Genomic DNA, 21,458 nt, shown 5'->3' on the forward strand with positions numbered 1-21,458 from the left:
GTGAGAACTGTGGGATCAACAAGAAACTTGTTTCGTTTTATATCTTGCATATAATTATCGGACTAGTTTGGCTTACGTCGTTTCAATTGCATTGGTAATATTAGTACCTATTTACGATTTCCTATTCCATAATTTTATAAATTTGTCATAGTGTGTGTACCTATTTGTTCGATTTTAGTGTGGTTCCGTAATAAATAAAGAAAAAATGTGGTTATAGGTTATAGTTTCACCTATATTACTTTACATTTGATACGAAATGCATCATTATTGACAGTAGCGCCCCCAAACGGTTACTAACTAGAACTAAAAATTACACTTTCCATGACGTAGGTATCTTCTCGATATCGAGTACCTAACGTATGAAAAACAAATGATATTTTTAGGGTTCCGTACCAAAAAGGTACAACAGGAACCCTTATGGTGCGACTCTGTCCGTCTGTCTGTCCGTCTGTCACATTCCTAAATATCTCGAGAACTACTAATGCTATCAACTTGAAATTTGGAATAGTTGTGAACATTGTAAACCTCTACAAATAGAAAGTATTATTTTTTTAAATATATTAATTTTAATTGTAGAAAATGGCCAAAATGAAAGGGGGGCAAACTGTAAATTTCAAGTTACTAGGTCAAGTGGGGTATCGTTGGAAAGAGCTCAAATTGAACGTAAATAAGCTATTTTTTATAATTTTTTTGTTGTGGAAAAAAAAAGAATTTTGAAGGAAAATGTAAAAAAAAATACCGTCCCCCCCCCCTTATCTCCGAAGTTTACCAACGAAAAATTATGAAAATTTTAGTAAACGTTGGTTTTATGCTATATAATACAGGAAAAATATAATCGTGTTTGTATTTTGAATACTTTTTTTTTAATTCACAAAAAACTTTTCAGATTTTTACTTTCAATTTACCCACCCTTGCGGATGTATATCGTACTTCAAATTAATACGAGATGTTACGTAAACCATCTTCTGTCCAATAAAGTAAAAACTGTTTAAATCGGTTAACATTATAAAGAATTATCCCTGAAAAACCAGGTCGCGCAAATTAGTTAGCAAATTGACCGGGAGATGGCGCTATACACAATAATACTCATTAGTGCCTATACTTTTGTCTTCTAGTCAAGTCATTAGAGTTATATGAAAATATGAGATTATTTTTACTAGGTAGTTTGAAAGAAAGTTTGTACGGAACCCTCGGTGGGCGAGTCCGACTCGCACTTGGCCGGTTTTTTTTTATATCACGTTGGCAAATATGTACCTACTAGATTTTGCCCGCGGCTTCGCTCGCGTTAGAAAGAGACAAAATGTAGCCTATGTCACTCTCCATCCCTTCGACTATCTCCACTAAAAATCACGTCAATTCATCTCTCAGTTTTGCCGTGAAAGACAGACAAACAGACAATACACACTTTCCCATTTATAATATTAGTACCTATGGATCTATAGATACTTACTCCTCGCCTTAAGGTAGTAACGCCGTGTCTTGCGTGGGCGACGGTCGCGCGACCGTTGCCGTCGCGTCTCATACTTCCATATCGATAAGGTTTGATTTCGTATGCGTCGCATCGCCGTCGCGCGACCGTCGCCCACGCAAGCCACGGCGTAAGAAGTCGCGCGTTTGTCTATGAACGCTTACTTAAATCTCCAGAATAGAGGCGTTAGGTGCGGGCATCTTAACTAGGCTAAGTCGGAATGGTCAAATTACCTATGTGTGTGCATTTTTTAAAAATATTTTTATTGCTGTTACCATTAGGTACTTCTGTTTAGGCATGAGTTTGGGTTACAACTGACACTTACAGATCTTCAATATCGGTGTAAATAATATAAATAGAAATCAACCTAACTGGTTATCAAATCACCATACGATCTACAAACAAATATTTCATAATATGGAGCAATAAACCTTATCTATCATCTTCCTTAAAAGATAAGGAACATTAGGAAATTTTCAAGGTTCTAATGTGCCGTGACTTTCGGCAAGTTCATATATTTTATATCATATCTATTACGACTGGATGTGAGCCTAGCGGTAAGACCGTCTGACTTTCAATTCGGAGGTCGCAAGTTTGAACCCCGGCTCGTACAGTCCAGTTCATAAATATGTGTACATTTCTTCACCTTGACTCTATGCAATAGGGTGAAAAAATGTACACATATTTATGAACTCGACTGTACCAATGAGCTTTTCGAACTTATGTGTGCAGTTGCTTGCGTAAAACTAGTCTACGTCAAACCTTGGGATTAGTTGTCAAAGCGGACCCCAACTCCCATGAGCCCTGGCGAATGCCGGGTTAGATAACTCAAGGATTATACGATACGACTGATGGATGAATGTAAGCGCGTCAGCGTACGTAGCCGAATGGCATTTCTCCGACGCGAAACGAAAACGAAATTCCGCGCCAGTTAGTCTGGCTCTGTCGCGCCAATACGCACGAGCGATAGAGATAGATATCTACTAGCGTTTCGTGAGCGACACGAATTGTGTGATCTGCAGTTAGTTTGTGTAAATAAAAGCAGTGGAAATTGCTCCGCTGTACGAGGGGTGATCCAAAAGTAATGATAATCAGTATGAAAGACACATAAAATGTTTAATAAAATAATTTATTTTTCTACGTAATCTCCTTCCAAGTCTACACACTTGGACCATCGTTTCTCCAGACTACGAATTCCTTTAAAAAAAAAATCTTTTTCTTGACCCTCCAAAAATGCCTCCACAGCGGCCATTACCTCGCCATCATTCAAAAATTTGTTGCCTCTAAGATCTTCCTTCAGCCGTGGAAAGAGATAAAAGTCGCTGGGGGCTAGGTCTGGCGAATATGGGGGTGTTCAGCAATTCGAACCCTGAATCACGGATGGCAGCCATCGCAACACCGGCCTTGTGGGGCGGTGCGTTGTCCTGGTGAAACAGGATGCCAGCTCGAAGTTTACCCCGCCGCTTTTCTTTGATTGCCTCTCTCAATCTGCGTATTTGGTCAGCGTAGTAGGAGCCCGTAATAGTGGTTCCCTTTTCCAGGTATTCGATCATTATGACTCCCTCAGCATCCCAAAACACTGAAGCCATGACCTTACCAGCGGAGCTTGCTACCTTGAATTTCTTCGGTGTAGGGGACGACGCTCGCTTCCAGGTCATGGATTGCTGTTTGGTCTCAGGATCGAAATGATGGATCCAAGACTCGTCCATGGTTACAAACCACAGAACACCCCACTAGAAGCCAAATGCAAGCGATATTGTTCGAGACGCAAATCACCAATCCTTGCGGGGTGAGGCGGGCGCGCACGGTGCTGCCATTGGTCGTTTCAAATAATGGCGCGCCTTTATGATTAGCAGTAGGGATGGGAATGGGACATGTCTATTATAGACAATGGTACCGGTACCAGTACTGTGGTGAATTTGTTTTGCAACAAATTATAATATTATAATTAAATTATAATAAGGCCTAGTTACCCTTCGGGTTGGAAGGTCAGATGGCAGTCGCTTTCATAAAACCAGTGCCTACGCCAAATCTTGGTAGTAGTTTCCAAAGCGGACCCCAGGCTCCCATGAGCCGTGGCGAATGCCGATGCCGGGATAACGCAAGGAGGATGATAATTGTGATAGCATCTCAATAAAAATCATTCTAGTAACTAATAACTAAACTGTGCATTTTTACTTACGTTTACTAAGTTAAATAACCAACTAAATATTCTAAACTAATCAATGAACTAAATACCACTACAGACTCTACAGATTCTAGATAATTATTCACTATTACAAATCTGCTTTCTTTTATATTTCATAAAATGGTAGCACATGGTACGAACGGCAGTACGAAGTTCCCGCAACAGACATAAACTAACATGGCCCCATGCCTAGTCGTTTACGTGAAAGGGATAGCATATCACATTGTTAACTCGGCAAAAAGGGATGGACGCGCCTCGGCGCCGCTCAGCACAACCATATTGACCAGTATAAATGAACTCCGCGGACAATAAACAATATTCAACAAAATAATTAATTTGACTTAACTGTGGAATGTTGTTCCATCTTTTTTACATGTAGAAGTGTTAGAAGACTTGCCACACCACTTTATGCTGTAAGAGACCATTGTTTGCAACCAAAATTGATTATTTAAGATTTTTTCCCGAGCGGACACGGACACTGTTAGCGGGTCGTATACTTGGGCGCTACTGATCGGTGTCGCACGCGTTCAAACTTTTATAAACCTGATTTGTCGTATGCTTGGTGACCGCGAGTCGCCCTGTAAGGGCCATCTTGTTGTATTGATCTGTGTTACAAACCGACGCAAAAATGTTTCGGGATCAGTTTGAAATTTTTCAAGATTAGACTTCGAAATCTCACAACGTATTTTCTTTTGTTCAGCCGTTAACATTCTAGGCACCCAACGAGCGGAGACTTTTTTCATATGTAATTCATCAGTTAAGATTCTTTGAATGCTGCCATACGAGATGCCTGTGAGCTCAACTAGATGCCTGATAGTCATCCTTCTATCTGTTAAAACGAGATCATTAATTTTTTTTACGTTTTCTCCAGTAAGGGCGACAGATGGACGGCCTTCGCGGTGTTCATCTTGAGTGGATGTTCTTCCCAAGTTAAACTCCTTTGACCAGCGTGCCACTGTAGAATACGGCGGAGCGGACTCCCCCAGTGTTCCCACTAATTCAGCGTATATATCTTTAGTACACATTTTTTTCAAACAGAAGTATTTAATAACCGCTCTCACCTCAGTTTTCTCCATTTTTGCGATATTGTTCCGACTGCTCGTGAAAAAAACAAATGCAACTCTCTGACAGATACATATTTTTTATTTTTATTTTTTTTTATTTACTAAGGAGTCTTTGTGGACAGTAACGGCATACCTATTTATTTTAATCCGATGCAAAAAGTATTCAGTTATCATTACTTTTGGATCACCCCTCGTACCTTACCTAATTTACATACATATATGGCGTGTTTAAATCCCTGATTAATCTGTTTTCTTGACCTTGCTGGGGGCCGATTTTTGAATCTCACGGCGTTCGAATTCAGAAAATTGTCACCGAAATTGCCTACTATTTTCAGTGACAATTTTCTGAATTCGAACGCCGTGAGATTCAAATATCGGCCCCCTGGTCTGAAATAGTTGAGACAATAGGGCAAAGGCAATAATAATAAAAAGAAAATTGTTCCACTTTTGTCATCCATCCTATCCATCCATCCATCCTCCATCCTATCCTCCTATCCTCCTAATATTATAAATGCGAAAGTAACTCTGTCTGTCTGTCTGTTACGCTTTCCCGCTTAAACCACGCAGCCGATTTTGATGAAATTTGGAACAGACAATCTTTAGACCCTGAGACAAAACATAGGCTACTTTTTATTTCGAAAAAAAGGGATGAAGGGGTTGAAAAAGAGGTTGAAAGTTTGTATGGGATTTCTTAATTTTAAAAGATAAAACCATGAAACTTTATATTTTAGCACTTGATAAGAAATCATTAAACATATATTTAAAGTCACATACAGGTCGAATGCGATTAATTAACATTATTTTTACCTTTAAAATAAACATGGTGGGAAATAAACATTAACTAAAAGCGGGTAGATTATATTTATTTGTCTACCCCGAACATTTATATAAATTAATATCGGGTAGTTTTGTGTTGTTTACATCTCCGGTGACATTTTGCTGGGACGTCAGTCTTCCGCGACCACGGCCAGTGCAACCTGGCCGAAACGTTGGGAAAAAAGGTAAAAATAATGTTAATTAATCGCGTTCGACCTGTATGTGACTTTAAATATGTGTACAAAGCGCGAGAACTTAAAGTGTTATATCATTAAACATCTTGATAAGGGATAGGGATAGCGATAGGGATAGGGATAGCGATAGGGATAGCGATAGCGATAGGGATACGGATACGGATAATATGGGTATCGTTAGAGGGATACGGATAATCGGTCGGCGGTCTCTTACAATCAATGTGCTCTAAGACGATCGTTGTTTGCTTGCTTGAAGATTACGTTTGCGATAAGTATAAGCAAAATGTAAAAAATTGTAAGGGATAATAGAAAAAAGTACTTTTTACCCACCGATCATAGTGTCGAAATACGGGCTATGTGGGATGTTTATAAAGGTTTCCCCAGCGTATATAGAATTACCTACCGCTGTGGTCGATGTGTAATATTTCTACAATCATTGCAAGCAAAAGTATTATGTGCAATCGAAATAATCGCAGATAAATATACCTACAGAGAAACCTAAGGATCCAAATGAAAATCTTAATGAATACTTTTATTACGCGGGCGAAGCCGCGGGTAAAAGCTAGTTTTATTATAAACAGAAAGGTTTGCAACAAGATGATTATTCTCTATATCACAATCCTCACGAGTTTGTAAACTTATGCTAAAATTGGTATAGTTAGGTCAGATTTTAATTTGACTTTACATTGACTAAAGAATTTAAACTCTATGGCTTAAATATAGATGAATTTTTTGAATACCACGTCGATGACAAACAAGCCCGGCCTAATCATAGTAGCCTAAATACAGTCAACCAATATAATTTTAGGCCACTGTAGAACCCTTTCACAGTAAAAGTCAAACTTACTTCTATAGCAAATAAAGCGGCGTCAATACGACAGGGTTCTAGAGTGGCCCAGGATTCTAATTGGTTGACAGTACTTTGGAAAGACGATTCTGGCAACTAATATTTATGTTAGTCAATCGAAAACATTACTTATATACTCTTTAGTATAAATTAAAAGATAAATCTCGTGTAAAAACATCCGCATGTAAAGATGATTTTGTAAAATTGCCATTTAAACCGCAGGAATCATCTTTGACATCTTGTAATTGTAAGACACTGCTTCCCTAAGGACCAGTTGCATCAACCACATTTGAAAGACACATCATCATCACGCTGCAGAGGTCTATGCAACTTCCCATACAATAAAATTTAACGAATGATTTAACAGTGACAGGCGGAATGGTGCAACCGGCCCTAAGACATCGTCATCGTTCGAAACTTAAACTAGACCACAGAATATATAATAGTACAAGTACAGAAGGCTCACTCCTTTGATGTTCACAAAATGCCGCCATTCTAAATTCTTACCTACATTAACAAACGGACCGCACGCGAGCAGCCAACATTGAATTTTATAGCGCCGCGCGAAGGTCGTCGCCAATGAATGGGCCGCGAACTCGCGGCCGCTGACATGTACTTGTAGCGCGGCGATAGAATCGCGGGGTGAGCCGCCCCTGACTAGACACAGTTGATCATTGGTACCCTACTCCACAATTTTCCAACCGAGAAGTCTCTTATTCTAACTTGCTTAGCAAAAGTGTAAAAATATTGAGACTTATTAATATTTACGACGTTCTCGGCTGTCAAAACTTTGGCGTTGAGTGACCTTATACCTCTAGCGACCCAACATACAAAAAAATTGCCAATCAAATTTGAATCAATGGTACTAGAAGAACAGGCCTGAATTTCTTTTGTTTGAAAATCGAACGAATCAAAACAAAAGCTACTCAATTCTTATGAACGTAGATTCAAATTTCATCGTAGGTATTTTGTCCTAGTATTAGGACATTGGACCTCAAGAGGTTATAACAATATACAGGATTGGCCATTAGTTACTAGCAGTCTAAAAAGAAAATCCAAATATCGCCTGTTTCTGTCGAGGGAAAGAAGGCAAATAACGAAATTTCCATTTTTACGGTAGTACTTCAAGAAGTTTAGGCTACCACAAACTATTGAGATTTTAAGACACTCTTCTTAAAATTCTCATACCAAGTCTTATTAAGTACCCGAAATTTTGGGTAGTTAACATTTTTAACCCGATTATGGCAACGTCAAAAGGATAGTTTAGCAGCCTAAGGCAGTGTCGCACCGCGAGCTAGTAAGCTATGAGCTATCGGCTATAAAAACGAACAAAAGATAAGCACTCCCGTGCAAATAAAAGAGACACGGCGATATTGACTGCTCACCGCTGGGCGAGTAACTATAAACATCGCCGTGTCTCTTTTATTTACCCGGGAGTGATTATCTTTTGTTCGTTTTTATAGCCGATAGCTCATAGCTTACTAGCTCGCGGTAGGACCAGTGCCTGATAACAGTGATTTAGTGCCCTGAAACATTACGGTCAAGTGCGTAAAAAGGAAATTCGAAACGAGTGGCGATAAATTAAAACACGACCGAAGGGAGTTAGAAATATTTCAGTACAAATGGTGCTTTTTTTACGCACTAGTGCGAGAAGTGGTTCATTATATGTCAGGTAGAAACTTCGGAGGGCCATCTGTACTGAAAAACGTCGCACGATACACGTGCGATAAGGAAATTCGTAACTCGTGTCGATTTAAAACACTCCCTTCGGTCGTGTTTTAATTTATCGCCACTCGTTTCCAACTTCCTTTTTTACGCACTTGTATCGCAATGTACTATTTCTAATGAAACGGTAACACGTTGCAATTTTTAGACAGCAAATAAATTCTTAAATCAAATTAAATTCTGACCAAAACTCATGCACCTCAGTCACTCGAATGCCACATGGTCTGTTTATGTCAATCACAAATTTTAATAGAAACTTTGAGATCCCGCAAGATTTAGGTTTTACATAATTATACCTTATAGTTCTATTAGGCATGCGATACCTATTCGGTTACAATATATACAAGAAAACTACCCACCTCTTTCTAATTCATGTAATAAACGAAATGGGTAGGTAGCTTTTCACAAACATGCAATGACTAGTCACAGAAACAGGGGCTACCGCGTTTATTATTGCCAACTTTTTATGCCTCTCCGATTACGCCCTGATTAAAAGAGAATGATGCCCTAAATTTGTGAAATCCCGTGTTCGGGGTAAGCCTTCTAAAAGGTATCACTTATTCTGACTTGAAGATCGTGGTAACCCTGTAACTTAACTTCATTTTTCAAACTTTGTATCTATACGGGATCTAAACAAATTATATTTAGTTGGCAAAAAACCTACTGTGATTCTATACAAGGTGGTAAAACAACCAACATTATACTCAGTGGTTCTTTAAACACGCAAAAATTGACACACACCGACCACGAGCACCATCAAAACTTAACACGTTAAAATAATATGCTAAAAATATACAATTAGCAAGTACCTTAACCTAAAAAATATACTATAATGTATAATGTAGAAAAATGGGATATAAAAAGTTTAATGTTATAATTTTGACAATTATTCTATCAATTAATTATATGCACACATTGTTTAATAAATATATAATCATTAATGAAATTGGGCAATGAATTATTTTCATTATGTTGTGGCATGATGGTTGAAAATAACGGACTTGTTTCAAAATAATGTGGTCTGGAGAAATAGTGCTGATTTTTATGCAGTTGTTATTAAATTGTAAAAAAACTCTTATGTAGGGTAAATTGTCAGTAACTGGCCAGCGTCAAACAACTAAAACTATACTACTACTTCTCGTCACCTATAAACACAGTTAATTTTAACATAACACTTTTAGCATAACTAGCCACGTTATGCTAAAATGATTTCTGTTCGTTAATATATAAAGTTCATTTTTAGTACAAGGTGTCCCGTTATTGGAAGGGTCACTAGCAGTTTACCCTACGTAAGTATCCTTCTAGGTATTGCTTCATATCACTAAAATTTAAATTTCGATATTTGTCCCTCAATGGCTCGAATATGCGCCGTTCCAGGCCTTAACCCTTAAACGCATGACCTTGACAAAGATTTATTCAAATTTAAATTGGACGTAGTTACGCAGAAACGTTCCAATCCACATGAAATTGTCATTAAGTTTTAGACCTTGTATGAAAAACAAAAGTCTTTCATTTCAATGACAATTTCAGATGGATTGGAACGTTTCTGCGTAACTACGTCCAATTTTGACATGCTGTCAATAGAGTCAAAAATAGATGATGAATATATACATCACTATGCATTTAAGGGTTAAGTAGGTACTTATGCTTCATTTTGCAAGATCTGTTGGAATTTCAGACAAAAACGTCCTTATTGTATTTGAAGCATAACGGAACTTTTGTGATGGTAAGACAGTGTGTAAGTGATATGAGGGACAGATAACGAAAATTCTATTTTTGTGGTCGACTTCCGACTTTTTGTCCACCACCGAGCTTGGGTGTCTAATTCCATTGGCATCCATTAATGAGCGATTTTGATAAAAATTGGTAGGCTGATAGAGTCCATGATGCTGAGAAAGTTCCACTAAGGTTTCCCAAAATGTCCCAGATAGTTCCTCTTCCTTCCTCTTTTGTGACCAGATTTCTATACATTTTCGGTAACAAAAAGGAAAGTTTCATACAAACTACGTAAGACATTTTGGGAAACCTAGTGGATCTTGCTCAGCATCATGGACGCTATCAGCCTACCAATTTTTATCAAAATCGGAAACGTGATCCAAATGTACAAACTTTTCGGAAATTGCTGTAATAGTAATCGGTAAGAGCATTTTAATTTCAGGGCAGCTTGGTTGAGTTACAGAAAAGGAAAGAAACAATTTAATAGTTAAGGCCGGCAACTAACAGTCTTAAAATTCATAATCGGAGAACATAATCTTACGAAAATCAGATCGAGTGCACGGAGTTCCATACAATTTCGCGACTGTCCACACACACACACTTGTTTTTTAAGATTATGAATTTTCAGATTGGTCTGACAGATTGCATACAAGTCTTTTTTTAAGATTATGAATTTTCAGAATGATCTGACAGATTGCATACAAGTCTTTTTTTAAGATTATGAATTTTGAAATTTGGTGTGACGGGCAGGCAAAAACCTGAAATTTGGTGTGACGTAATATGTGGATGATCCCATATGTCAAAGTTCAAATTTGAATAAATAATTTTCAAGGTCATGCATTTAAGGGTTCCATCCTGCTGCCATAAAATTAAATAATTGTTACTGATCGCTACCAGAACCATCCTTCACAATATCCAAAAACGTCCCAATGAAATAAGCAAAGGGTTACTAATAGTAGAAGTCGTGTAAAGTAAAGACAAATAAGTTTACGCTAATATGACAGCTGAGTTGACTCATTATAGCCATAAACTGAGTCCACACATGCGAAAAATGTTCAATGTGCCTCGGCGAGGCAGGTTGCTCGGACGAGCCAAACGTGCGCGCATCTACACTGAACGTTTGCGCGTGAGCACATTCCTTCGCTCTATGTGGACCCAGCTACCAAACACGAGCATTTTATATTCTACTGTTAATAACTCTAGTAGACATAATACTAAAATAAATATTTACTAAAAGACATATTAGCTCATTTTAGAGCAATTTTGCAACCATCATTTGTGTAAACACTACCTTATAATAGACACAGTCATCATTAGAAATGAGTCAGTTGTTTTCAATTATGACATAATTCTTTGTATCTAACATGTTTACAGAGATCAAATAAATATCAGAACTAGCAGCAATATTGTCAACTTGAATAAAAAACAAGTAAATAATGATGATTTTTATTTCTTCCAACGTGAGGTCTTAGGGGATGTGAGACCATAGACAATATTTAGAGCCTCTAATCATCTATCTGAATTAATCATGAGCCTTAGACATGGATATTTTTTCAGACTAGCAATCCTCATTATTTACTTGTCCATTAGTCTGTAAAAAATATTGCACTAAAGTGTGCTAATCCATTAAAGTTAACATCAAATCAAGCTAAAACATATTTGAATACTCTGAAAACTTGCACATACAATCATTCATGTTGATAGGGTCACTAGGGATAATTGCAATTATGGGTCAAATGCAACTACCTAAAATACAAGTAGAGGAATGAGGCACTTGTAACCATGGCACACTTTGTTCTGTAAAATGGATGTCCACATATCATGGAACTCTTTACTTGTATTTCAAGATAGACTTTCAACACACTATGAATGAACAGCCTAACAATAACTTGACAAGCAACTTTGGTGAAGTCTCAATAATAAGACACTCCACACACAGAATGTTACTAGCAGATCCACACCATTCATGTGAAAACACTCAAGTAGCATTTGTTCTACTTGCAATTACCTCTATTGACCCCACTAGATTGGCATCTAGTTCTCACTTATATTATACAATAAATATTATTGTTCCCTTTAGTGAGCTCAATGATCATTCACAATTCATAATTTATGTTCAGGAACTAGTGTAGTGTAGTAATATTAAAGCATAGTGTCAAGAGAAATATCTTTCTGATAAAAATGGTAGAAATGAGTGTCATTTAGAAATATTTGGGAATCCTGCAACCCTGGTACATCCAGAATGAATATCTGATAATAATTTTATATTGCAACCAATTATTGTATACTAATCAAAAAGCAAATACCCCTAACATTTTTTAATAAACATTTTGTCCCAATTATAGTAAAAAAAAAAACTCCATCTCTGTGGTAAGGAATCCCGAACTTTTTAAATTATTTGCTTAAACTTAATTGTGCCCTCCTATGTACACAGTAATAATTTAAATCCATGTGACACCCAAAAATTAAATGTATTGATATCCTAGGAAACACCATTGTGCACATTCATAATTATTTGAAAGTAACCAGAACTTTTAATTCCTTGTAGTGCCCAGTCTCATATGTATGTTCCTCATATATTATCTTTTGAACTTTGTACATAGGGTGATAAGTTTCAATTTGTTACAAAAAGAACTGGGCATAATGAAGGAACTAAGTTTCTTGGATTTTTCAATCTTGACATTAGGCCCTCTGGTCATTATTTTACTTTATAACAATAGTAAGGACTAGTTATCAAAAAAATCTATAGTTTACTGATTTATGTAATGATGCACCTAAACAAACTTATCAGATTATGTAAGTTAGACCATTCATGGATTTTTTGATAACATTACACTAATGCACTTGTATCACTTCTGGAGCCTATGTGGTTTCATAAAACACTTTAGAACCAAATATACAAGAATCCAGACACAATTTAGGAACTGTGAACAAGATCATAGGTACTGCAAACAGTGCCAATATTTCAACATTGTCTTTCTTGGGTAGTTTATGGATGGAATTCATTACAAATTAGTGTATGACTGTCATGGGGAGGTGCTACCTTCGCTGGAAGCCTTTGGTACCGTCTGGACCCCGAGGTGTTCTTATCACTAGCACTCCTGGAGGTGGCGGAGATGGGAACACTCCCGACACAGTGGCTCCCGGTGGTAACCTCACTAAAACCTTCCGCTCCTTCCCTTTGGCATTATCATTGTGACAATTCTTAACTTTGTTCCCATTTTGATTGTCGCTAATGCTATTTGCTTGTAATTTATCTTGCAAGCAGCTCAAACTGAAACATATCATGTTAACTTGTAAGATAAAATATTCTACTGATTATGTAAACAAATAATAGTTAATTAAAAAGCTAGGCTCGTTGTGCCGCTTACTTGTCGTCGATGACATCTTCAGGGCTCCGCGCTTCGCCCAGTATCCGTAATCGGGCTTCTTCATACTCCTTCTGTCTTTGTTGGAGGGTTTTAACAGGGCGCGCGTTCCGCTCGCCGTTCAACTGCCCGCTTGCGAGCGTCGACGGCCGCTTCAGAATGCGAATAGCTGGCTCCGGCATAACGCACTGAGACCCAATACAGGCGCTATCTTCCACAATTACGTTCGTAACCTTGCAACCTTTCAGCGGAGTTTTCACTGGCGGGGACGCACTTGACATCAGCTTGATCTTCTGGTCTAACTGAAACAGATTAACTTGTGTGTGAAGGACTGGAAGGCGGCCGGTGTCGACGTCAGAAATTATTCAAAGGAGCGACGAATACACTTACGCCAATTTCGTCCATATCCTCCCAACTTTCACATACGTCAACTTCATCTTGGGCCGCCATGTTGACTTGACTGACTGATTAAGATTGTTGCCATTCTTCAATAACAACACTAGAATGTCTATGAACATCTAACGAAAAGTAAAGTGATTTATTAAATGATAATTATTTTTTCTCTTATTAAAGTGAAATTCCTGTGATAAAGTATACTATCTCATTTTCGAATCGTTCAAAACTCAATATATCAAAAATTACGAAATCAAAGCCAGTCATACAATATTTTATCCTCTTTAGGTACCAACCACGAGATTTATGAACGGTCCCGCACCGTGTTGTGATTGTGACAGAATGTGAAATATGACCCCTAGTGGTTTTGACAGTTGGTGCCGTGGAAAAAACGTGATTTTATGGTGTTTAAATTTTGTATGTTGTGATAAAATTGATAAATAATGGACTAATACGAGCATTAATGTGAGTTATTTATAATTATATTACACTTTATATAATTATAATTTATTTTTTTGGTAAACTCGCTACATAATATGTTTTTGTAGGTTATTAATGTTATTATTGGTTATAAACCGAATTAAAATTTCTGCGTAACATTCCATACTTTCTGCTTACAGAGACTCAAAATGGCTTTCAAGACCGCATTCACGGCAGCCCTAAAGGGGCTGACGTCGGTGGACCCCAATGGCGTGCAGTTTTTATTGTTTAGCGACGATGATATCCGAAAACTCAGTGTTGCGAAAATAACTAATACCCAGACGTTTGACTCAATGGGTAACGCTACAAAAGGGGGGCTTTATGATCCCGCGCTAGGACCTATCAGAGACAGAAACGAGCTATGTGGAACTTGCAGCAATCCTCTCCTTCATTGCCAAGGGCATTTTGGACACATTGAACTACCTTTGGTCGTAGTCAACCCCTTGTTCATTAAAAATATCTACACACTGTTCCGAATCAGCTGTTTAAAATGCTGCAAAATGCAACTAAATGACAAAATGAAAACTCTCTTGACGCTTCAGTTGCAATTAGTGGATGTTGGGCAGGTGACTGCAGCTTTAGACCTGGAAAATCTGTACAACAATGATGCTATTTGGGGAGATAAAAAAGACAATGTTCCCAAAATTATCAGGAAATATCAAAAACTATTAAAACAAAATGATCCGGTGGCTGAAACTTTTAGTAACAAAAATTCTGATAGATTGAGATCAAAAATTGTTAATAATGTTTTCAAATCTGTCAGCACATCAAAGTTGTGCTTGCATTGTAAAGGTAGAATAATAAAAGTGACAACATCGGAGAACAGAATAATGCACACATTCATTAGTGATAACAAGGAAACAAAAGGGATCAAAATATTAATGCCTGATGAAATAAAACGGTACTGTACTTCTATAGCACAGAATAATGAAGATATTTTGAAAGAATGCTTTCCAATATTGAAGCATTCAAAAACAGATCCTGCGACAAACATCTTTTTCATGGAAATTATTCCAGTTATACCACCGTCTTTACGACCATGCAATGTGTTGAGGGGTGAAGTTGTTGAACATCCCCAGAACAATATCTACAAGGCAATTATGACTATGTCGTACAATGCTCGTGCTGTTTTACAAGTACTTGCCTCACCTACTCAGAAAACAGTGGATAATTTGGATCAAGAACCAAGGCAGGCTTATGAAAGTGTTCACGGTGCCAGTGCTGCTGAAAAACTTCATACAGTGTGGCAAGATTTGCAAAAATATGTCAACTTTATCCTAAATTGTGAAGGCCAAAGCTTAACTAGTTTAGGACTCAAACAAGTAATTGAGAAGAAAACTGGAGTCATAAGAATGCACATGATGGGTAAAAGAGTCAATTTTGCAGCCCGTTCAGTCATCACTCCAGATCCTAATGTGGACATTGATGAAATTGGTATTCCCGATGCATTCGCTACAAAACTCACATATCCAGTGCCAGTGACCGAGTGGAATGTGGAGGAGTTGAGGAAAATGGTGATAAATGGGCCTAATAAACACCCCGGAGCAGAGAAACTTGAAATAGAAAATGGAAGGGTGATTTTGATTCCAGCAGATTCCATTCAGAAGAGAAAAAGTATAGCAAAGAGACTGTTGACTCCTGATGAGTATAAAAAGTCTAGCCTGAAGATTGTACATAGGCACTTAGTTAATGGAGATGTTTTGATATTGAACCGGCAGCCATCGCTCCACAAGCCTAGTATGATGGCTCACCGAGCAAGGATCTTAAAAGGAGAGAAAACCCTAAGATTGCATTATGCCAACTGCAAATCCTACAATGCTGATTTTGATGGTGATGAAATGAATGCACATTTTCCACAAAAGGAAATAGCCAGAAGTGAAGCTTACCACATTATGTCAGTAAGAAAACAATATCTGGTACCCAAAGATGGCACCCCACTCAGTGGGCTGATTCAAGATCATGTCATTTCTGGAGTGAAAATGTCACTAAGGGGAACATTCTTCACCAAAACAGACTACCAGCAGCTGGTCTTCCAAGCCTTGTCTAACCATAGAGGAGAGATTAAACTGCTGCCTCCTACTATACTGAAACCAATGGTACTCTGGTCTGGGAAGCAAGTGTTATCCACCATCATTATCAACAGTATCCCAAAAGGTAAACCATACCTTTCTTTGACTAGCAATGCAAAAATTAGCTCAAAAGCGTGGCAGAAAACACCCCCAAGACCTTGGAAAGCTGGTGGGTCTAAATTAGAAGGAGATAACATGACAGAGGCTGAAGTGATCATACAAAAAGGTGAACTGCTGTCGGGCGTCTTGGATAAAACCCACTATGGAGCGACGCCTTATGGTCTTGTGCATTGTATGTATGAGCTATATGGCGGAGACAGTTCCAGTGCCCTGCTCAGCTCGTTTTCAAAGGTGTTCAGCTTCTATCTTCAATGGATTGGATTTACACTTGGCGTAAAAGACATTTTGGTTGTGGAGGAAGCCAATAAAAAACGAGATGACTACATCAGCTTGGTGAGAAACACAGGAAAAATTGCCGCGGCTAAAGCTACTGACTTGCCTGTAGATGTCGATGATAACACATTGAAGGAAACTATTGAAGAGATGATGCAAAAAGACCCGAAATTCAGAGCTAATTTAGATAGGCAGTATAAAAATTTGCTTGATACACACACAAACAGCATAAATACTGCTTGTTTGACAGAGGGATTGCTGGAAAAGTTCCCGTATAACAATCTCCAGTTGATGGTACAGTCTGGGGCAAAAGGTTCCACTGTCAACACTATGCAAATCTCTTGCCTGCTTGGTCAGATCGAGTTGGAAGGCAAACGTCCACCCCTCATGATATCTGGACGGTCCCTCCCTAGCTTCCCACCTTACGACGTTTCGCCTCGAGCTGGTGGCTTCATAGACGGACGCTTTATGACAGGAATTCAGCCACAGGAATTCTTCTTCCATTGTATGGCTGGTCGTGAAGGTCTTATTGATACCGCCGTCAAAACCAGTAGATCCGGTTACTTGCAACGATGCCTGATCAAGCATCTTGAAGGTTTAAGCGTGGGATACGATCACACCGTAAGAGATGGCGACGGTAGCGTCATCCAGTTCGCTTACGGTGAAGACGGGCTTGATGTTCTAAAATGCCAATTCCTTAAAGGAAAACAATTCGGGTTCCTGGATGTGAACGCCGGTGCTGTTGTCAGCAAATCTGTCATCAACACACTGAAAGAAGACTCTGACAACAAAAGCATTGCAAAAGCGCAAAAATCATTAAAGAAATGGAAGAAAAAACATGGCGATCCCTTTGCAAAAGTACGAACGAGCCCGTTTACAGAGTTTTCGAAGGTGGCTCGTAACAACATTGACTTGGACGAGAAACCGACTGATGAAACAAGAGACCCCTATTACTGGGAACTAGAAAAAATGTGGCGTTCGCTTGATGAGGAAGAAAGACAACAATACGCTAGAAAAAAATGCCCAGACCCCATCCCAAGCAAAATATCGCCAGAATTCAAATTTGGAGCTATAAATGAGCAGTTAGATGGCATTATACACAGTTATTTGAAAAACCGGAAGGAAAATGCATTCACAAAACTGACTGACAAAGAGAAGTTTACAGAAGTGATCAACGCTAAATACCTAGAATCCATGGCGGATCCGGGCGAACCCGTCGGTCTTCTCGCAGCTCAGTCGATCGGAGAGCCCTCCACGCAGATGACACTGAACACCTTCCATTTCGCCGGTCGTGGTGACATGAACGTGACCCTCGGTATCCCACGTCTCAGAGAAATTCTGATGACGGCGTCGCTCAAACTTAAAACACCAAACATGGATATACCGTTCAAGGACCTTCCTGATTTAAACAAGAAAGCTGAAAGGTTGAGACAGAAACTGAACAGAGTGACGGTAGCTGACGTGTTGGAGAAGATTGACGTGGACTGCGAGATAGTGACTGAGCCGAATCGACAGTTAAAGACCACGTTGAAATTCTGGTTCCTGCCAAAAGCGCAGTACAAGACTCAGTACGCGGTTAAGCCGAAGCAAATTATAAATCATATGGCTAGGAAATTCTTTGCGGAGATGTTCGTAGCGGTGCGGAAGCAAGCTAGGACTTCGAGCGGGGTTGTGTGGTCGGCAGAGAAGAAGAAGCGGCCGCGCCGGCGGGACGAGGACGACGAGGAAGACGTCGGGGAGGAGGCGCCGGCCGAGAAGGAGCCCGCGGCCGACCCCGACGACAGCTCGGACGACGAACCGACCAACGACGACGACGACGCTACTCAGGTAAGATCTCGTTACAGAATATAAAATAAGCACTTGTACGATATAGTTGTATGAGTTTTGTTAGCCTTTCATAGGGAATATTACGGCAATATTCTGCCGCCAGAATGCACTATCAGAAATGCGACCGAAAAGCAGTGCGTTTAGTAGCAAATATAAAAACTCATAGGTACTATTCTCTTCTTCTTCTTCTTCTAACTTAAGAGCTGTGCTCTTGTCGGTGGAGCAATCTTCTGCCAACTCCTTCACCTTCTGGTACGACATGACCTGAACCTTTTCTTTAATTTGGGTGAAATAGTTTCTCCTAGGTCTTCCTCTTCCCTTCTTTCCTTCTACTTTTCCTTCTACGATGTTTTTGAGAAACAGGTCGTGTCGTAGCAGATGTCCAACTAGTACGCCTCTTCTGTTTTCTATTGTCTTTAATATATTTCTTTTTTCTTTAATCCTATCTAGAACTCTACTCTTTAAGTAAAATAAGCTTAATAATTATGTGACACACTTTAATCACAAGAATCTTTTCATTAATCCATCCTTCAATCTTTATGCAGTATCTTTTACCACAAAATTAAATACTAAAGTAAATGGTAATTATTACAGGTGAAGAAGCGAAATAAAAGAGCAGAAGAACAAGAATACGAGGATCCAGAGTCAGAAGACGAAGAAAAGTCAGACGACGAAGATATGAATGACGACCAGGCCGGAGACAATGATAACGCGGACAAAGACAACGGCGAAGCGGCCGACGTGTCAGCCGCCGACAAAACAACCATGCACGAAGTTGTAAGCAAGATCGACAGCGCTACCAACTACAGTTTCGACACCAAAAACCACCAATGGTGTGAACTAACCGTGCTCTTCCCTATAGCATTCCTTAAAGTCGATCTATCACAAGCACTCAGAGACGCCGCTGCAAAATCAGTCATACGCGAAGTCAAAAATATCAAGCGAGCGATCACCAACAGGGAAAACAATGTACTATTCCTCAAGACGGATGGTATAAACATTGTTGAAATGTTCAAATATGACGATTTGCTGCACGTTGACAAACTGTACAGCAACGATGTTCATGCTATAGCTCGAACTTACGGCATCGAGGCAGCTAACAAGGTGATTATTAAGGAGATTAAGAACGTGTTCAACGTTTATGGAATTACGGTGGATCCGAGACATTTGTCACTGATAGCGGACTACATGACTTACAATGGGGTTTTCGAGCCGATGAGTCGAAAAGGAATGGAAGCCTCGACGTCTCCTTTGCAGCAGATGTCTTTCGAGTCTTCAATTGTATTCCTAAAGGAGGCTGTGTTGAATGCTAAGGTGGATAAGATCACTTCGGCGTCGAGTTGCCTGATGTTAGGACAGCCTTGCAGATGTGGGACAGGCGCGTTCGACGTACGGCCGCTCATAAAGCCGATAAATAATAAGAAAAAGTTTGATGAAGATGAATAGAGCTATTGTACTGCCATAGTTAAGCCACTTTATTGTTAAATTAATATGTACATAACTACCCTCATTTATAGCTTTGGGCTGTGAAGGTAACCGAGAAAATTGATTTGATAAGAGGGTGTTAGGATAACAGTATACCTTTCTTCTGAAATGAAAATATTTTTAAATGACTTAGCAATAAATGCCAAAATGTCTATAACTTTGAATTTATTTTTTCACAGTATTATTCCATCTGCTTCAAATTATAATGTAGTATTAAAATTTCGGGCATGGAACAGGTGTAGGTTTGTAGACTATTTATCACAGTAGGATGGCTTAGATGTTGACAAAGAGGATCGAGTTCGAGTATTATAGAGAGACTAGAGAGTTACTTACTGTCGAAGTAAAATGTGTAATCACAGTGCATAGACTGCCATCTCTTGACACAGGCTTAAAACTTATGAACCTCAGTTTTGACAATTTGGCCCATATTCTTAGATATAAAGAGGATCGAGTATTATAGAGAATTACTGTCAAAGTAAAACGTGTAATCACAGTGCATAGACTGCCATCTCTCGACACAGGCTTAAAACTTTTGAACCTCCTTAGCTTGATATGTGTTAAAATGTCAAATATTAATATTAGCGCCATCTAGCCGAGCGTACCCCAAAGGTATATCGCCATCTAGCTTACCGTACCTTTTTCTGTATGGTTTTGAGGTACGTTTTTTTCTTAGACTTTAGCGGTCTTTACGGAGTTATATAAGTCTTTGATAATTCTTAGCTTGATGTGTATTAAAATGTCAAATATTAATATTAGCGCCATCTAGCTTAGCGTATCCCAAAGGTGCAATGCCATCTAGGCCACCGTACCTTTTTCTGTATGACCAAAGACATATGTAACTCCGTATAGACGGATAAAGTCTAAGAAAAAAACGTACCTCAAAACCATAATGAAAATTGATGGTACCAAAGAGAGTTACTGTCAAAGTAAAATGTGTAATCACAGTGCGTAGACTGCCATCTCACGACACTTGCTTAAAACTTTTGAACCTCAGTTTTGACAATTTGGCCCATGATATGTGTGTTAAAATGTCAAATATTTTTTTAGCGCCATCTAGCTGAGCGTTCCCCGAAGGTGTAACGCCATCTTGGCCACCGTACCTTTTTCATTATGGTTTTGAGGTACGTTTTTTTCTTAGACTTTATCCGTCTATACGGAGTTACATATGTCTCATCATCCTCCTTGAGTTATCTCGGCATTAGCCACGGCTCATGGAGCCTGGGGTCCCTTTGACAACTAATCCCAAGATTTGGCGTAGGCACTAGTTTTTACGAAAGCGACTGCCATCTGACCTTCCAACCCGAAGGGTAAACTAGACCTTATTGGAATTAGTCCGGTTTCTCACGATGTTTTCCTTCACCGAAAAGCGACTGGCAAAATATCAAATGACATTTCGCACATAAATTCCAAAAAACTCATTGGTGC

General features: G+C 38.9%; 3 protein-coding genes across 3 annotated transcripts; 1 reads left to right on the forward strand and 2 right to left on the reverse strand.

The window, feature by feature from the left end:
- Positions 1–2,751: 2,751 nt before the first annotated feature.
- LOC125230412 lies at positions 2,752–4,910 on the reverse strand. Its single transcript, XM_048135550.1, has 2 exons — positions 4,275–4,910; positions 2,752–3,187 (listed from the first exon to the last, which is right to left on the reverse strand). The coding sequence occupies exons 1-2, from the start codon at positions 4,730–4,732 to the stop codon at positions 2,752–2,754; spliced, it is 894 nt and encodes a 297-aa protein (XP_047991507.1). The 5' UTR covers positions 4,733–4,910.
- Positions 4,911–10,775: 5,865 nt separating this feature from the next.
- Positions 10,776–13,836, reverse strand: LOC125230167 (SUZ domain-containing protein 1-like). Its single transcript, XM_048135221.1, has 3 exons — positions 13,777–13,836; positions 13,390–13,688; positions 10,776–13,292 (listed from the first exon to the last, which is right to left on the reverse strand). Exons 1-3 carry the CDS (start codon positions 13,834–13,836, stop codon positions 13,058–13,060), a joined length of 594 nt encoding a protein of 197 aa, XP_047991178.1. The 3' UTR covers positions 10,776–13,057.
- Positions 13,837–14,115: 279 nt separating this feature from the next.
- Positions 14,116–20,190, forward strand: LOC125230166 (DNA-directed RNA polymerase I subunit RPA1). Its single transcript, XM_048135220.1, has 3 exons — positions 14,116–14,244; positions 14,400–18,548; positions 19,143–20,190. Exons 2-3 carry the CDS (start codon positions 14,409–14,411, stop codon positions 19,992–19,994), a joined length of 4,992 nt encoding a protein of 1,663 aa, XP_047991177.1. The 5' UTR covers positions 14,116–14,244; positions 14,400–14,408; the 3' UTR covers positions 19,995–20,190.
- Positions 20,191–21,458: the final 1,268 nt, after the last annotated feature.

Source organism: Leguminivora glycinivorella, chromosome 10 (assembly GCF_023078275.1).
Source record: "Leguminivora glycinivorella isolate SPB_JAAS2020 chromosome 10, LegGlyc_1.1, whole genome shotgun sequence".
Taxonomy (NCBI): Eukaryota; Metazoa; Arthropoda; class Insecta; order Lepidoptera; family Tortricidae; genus Leguminivora; species Leguminivora glycinivorella.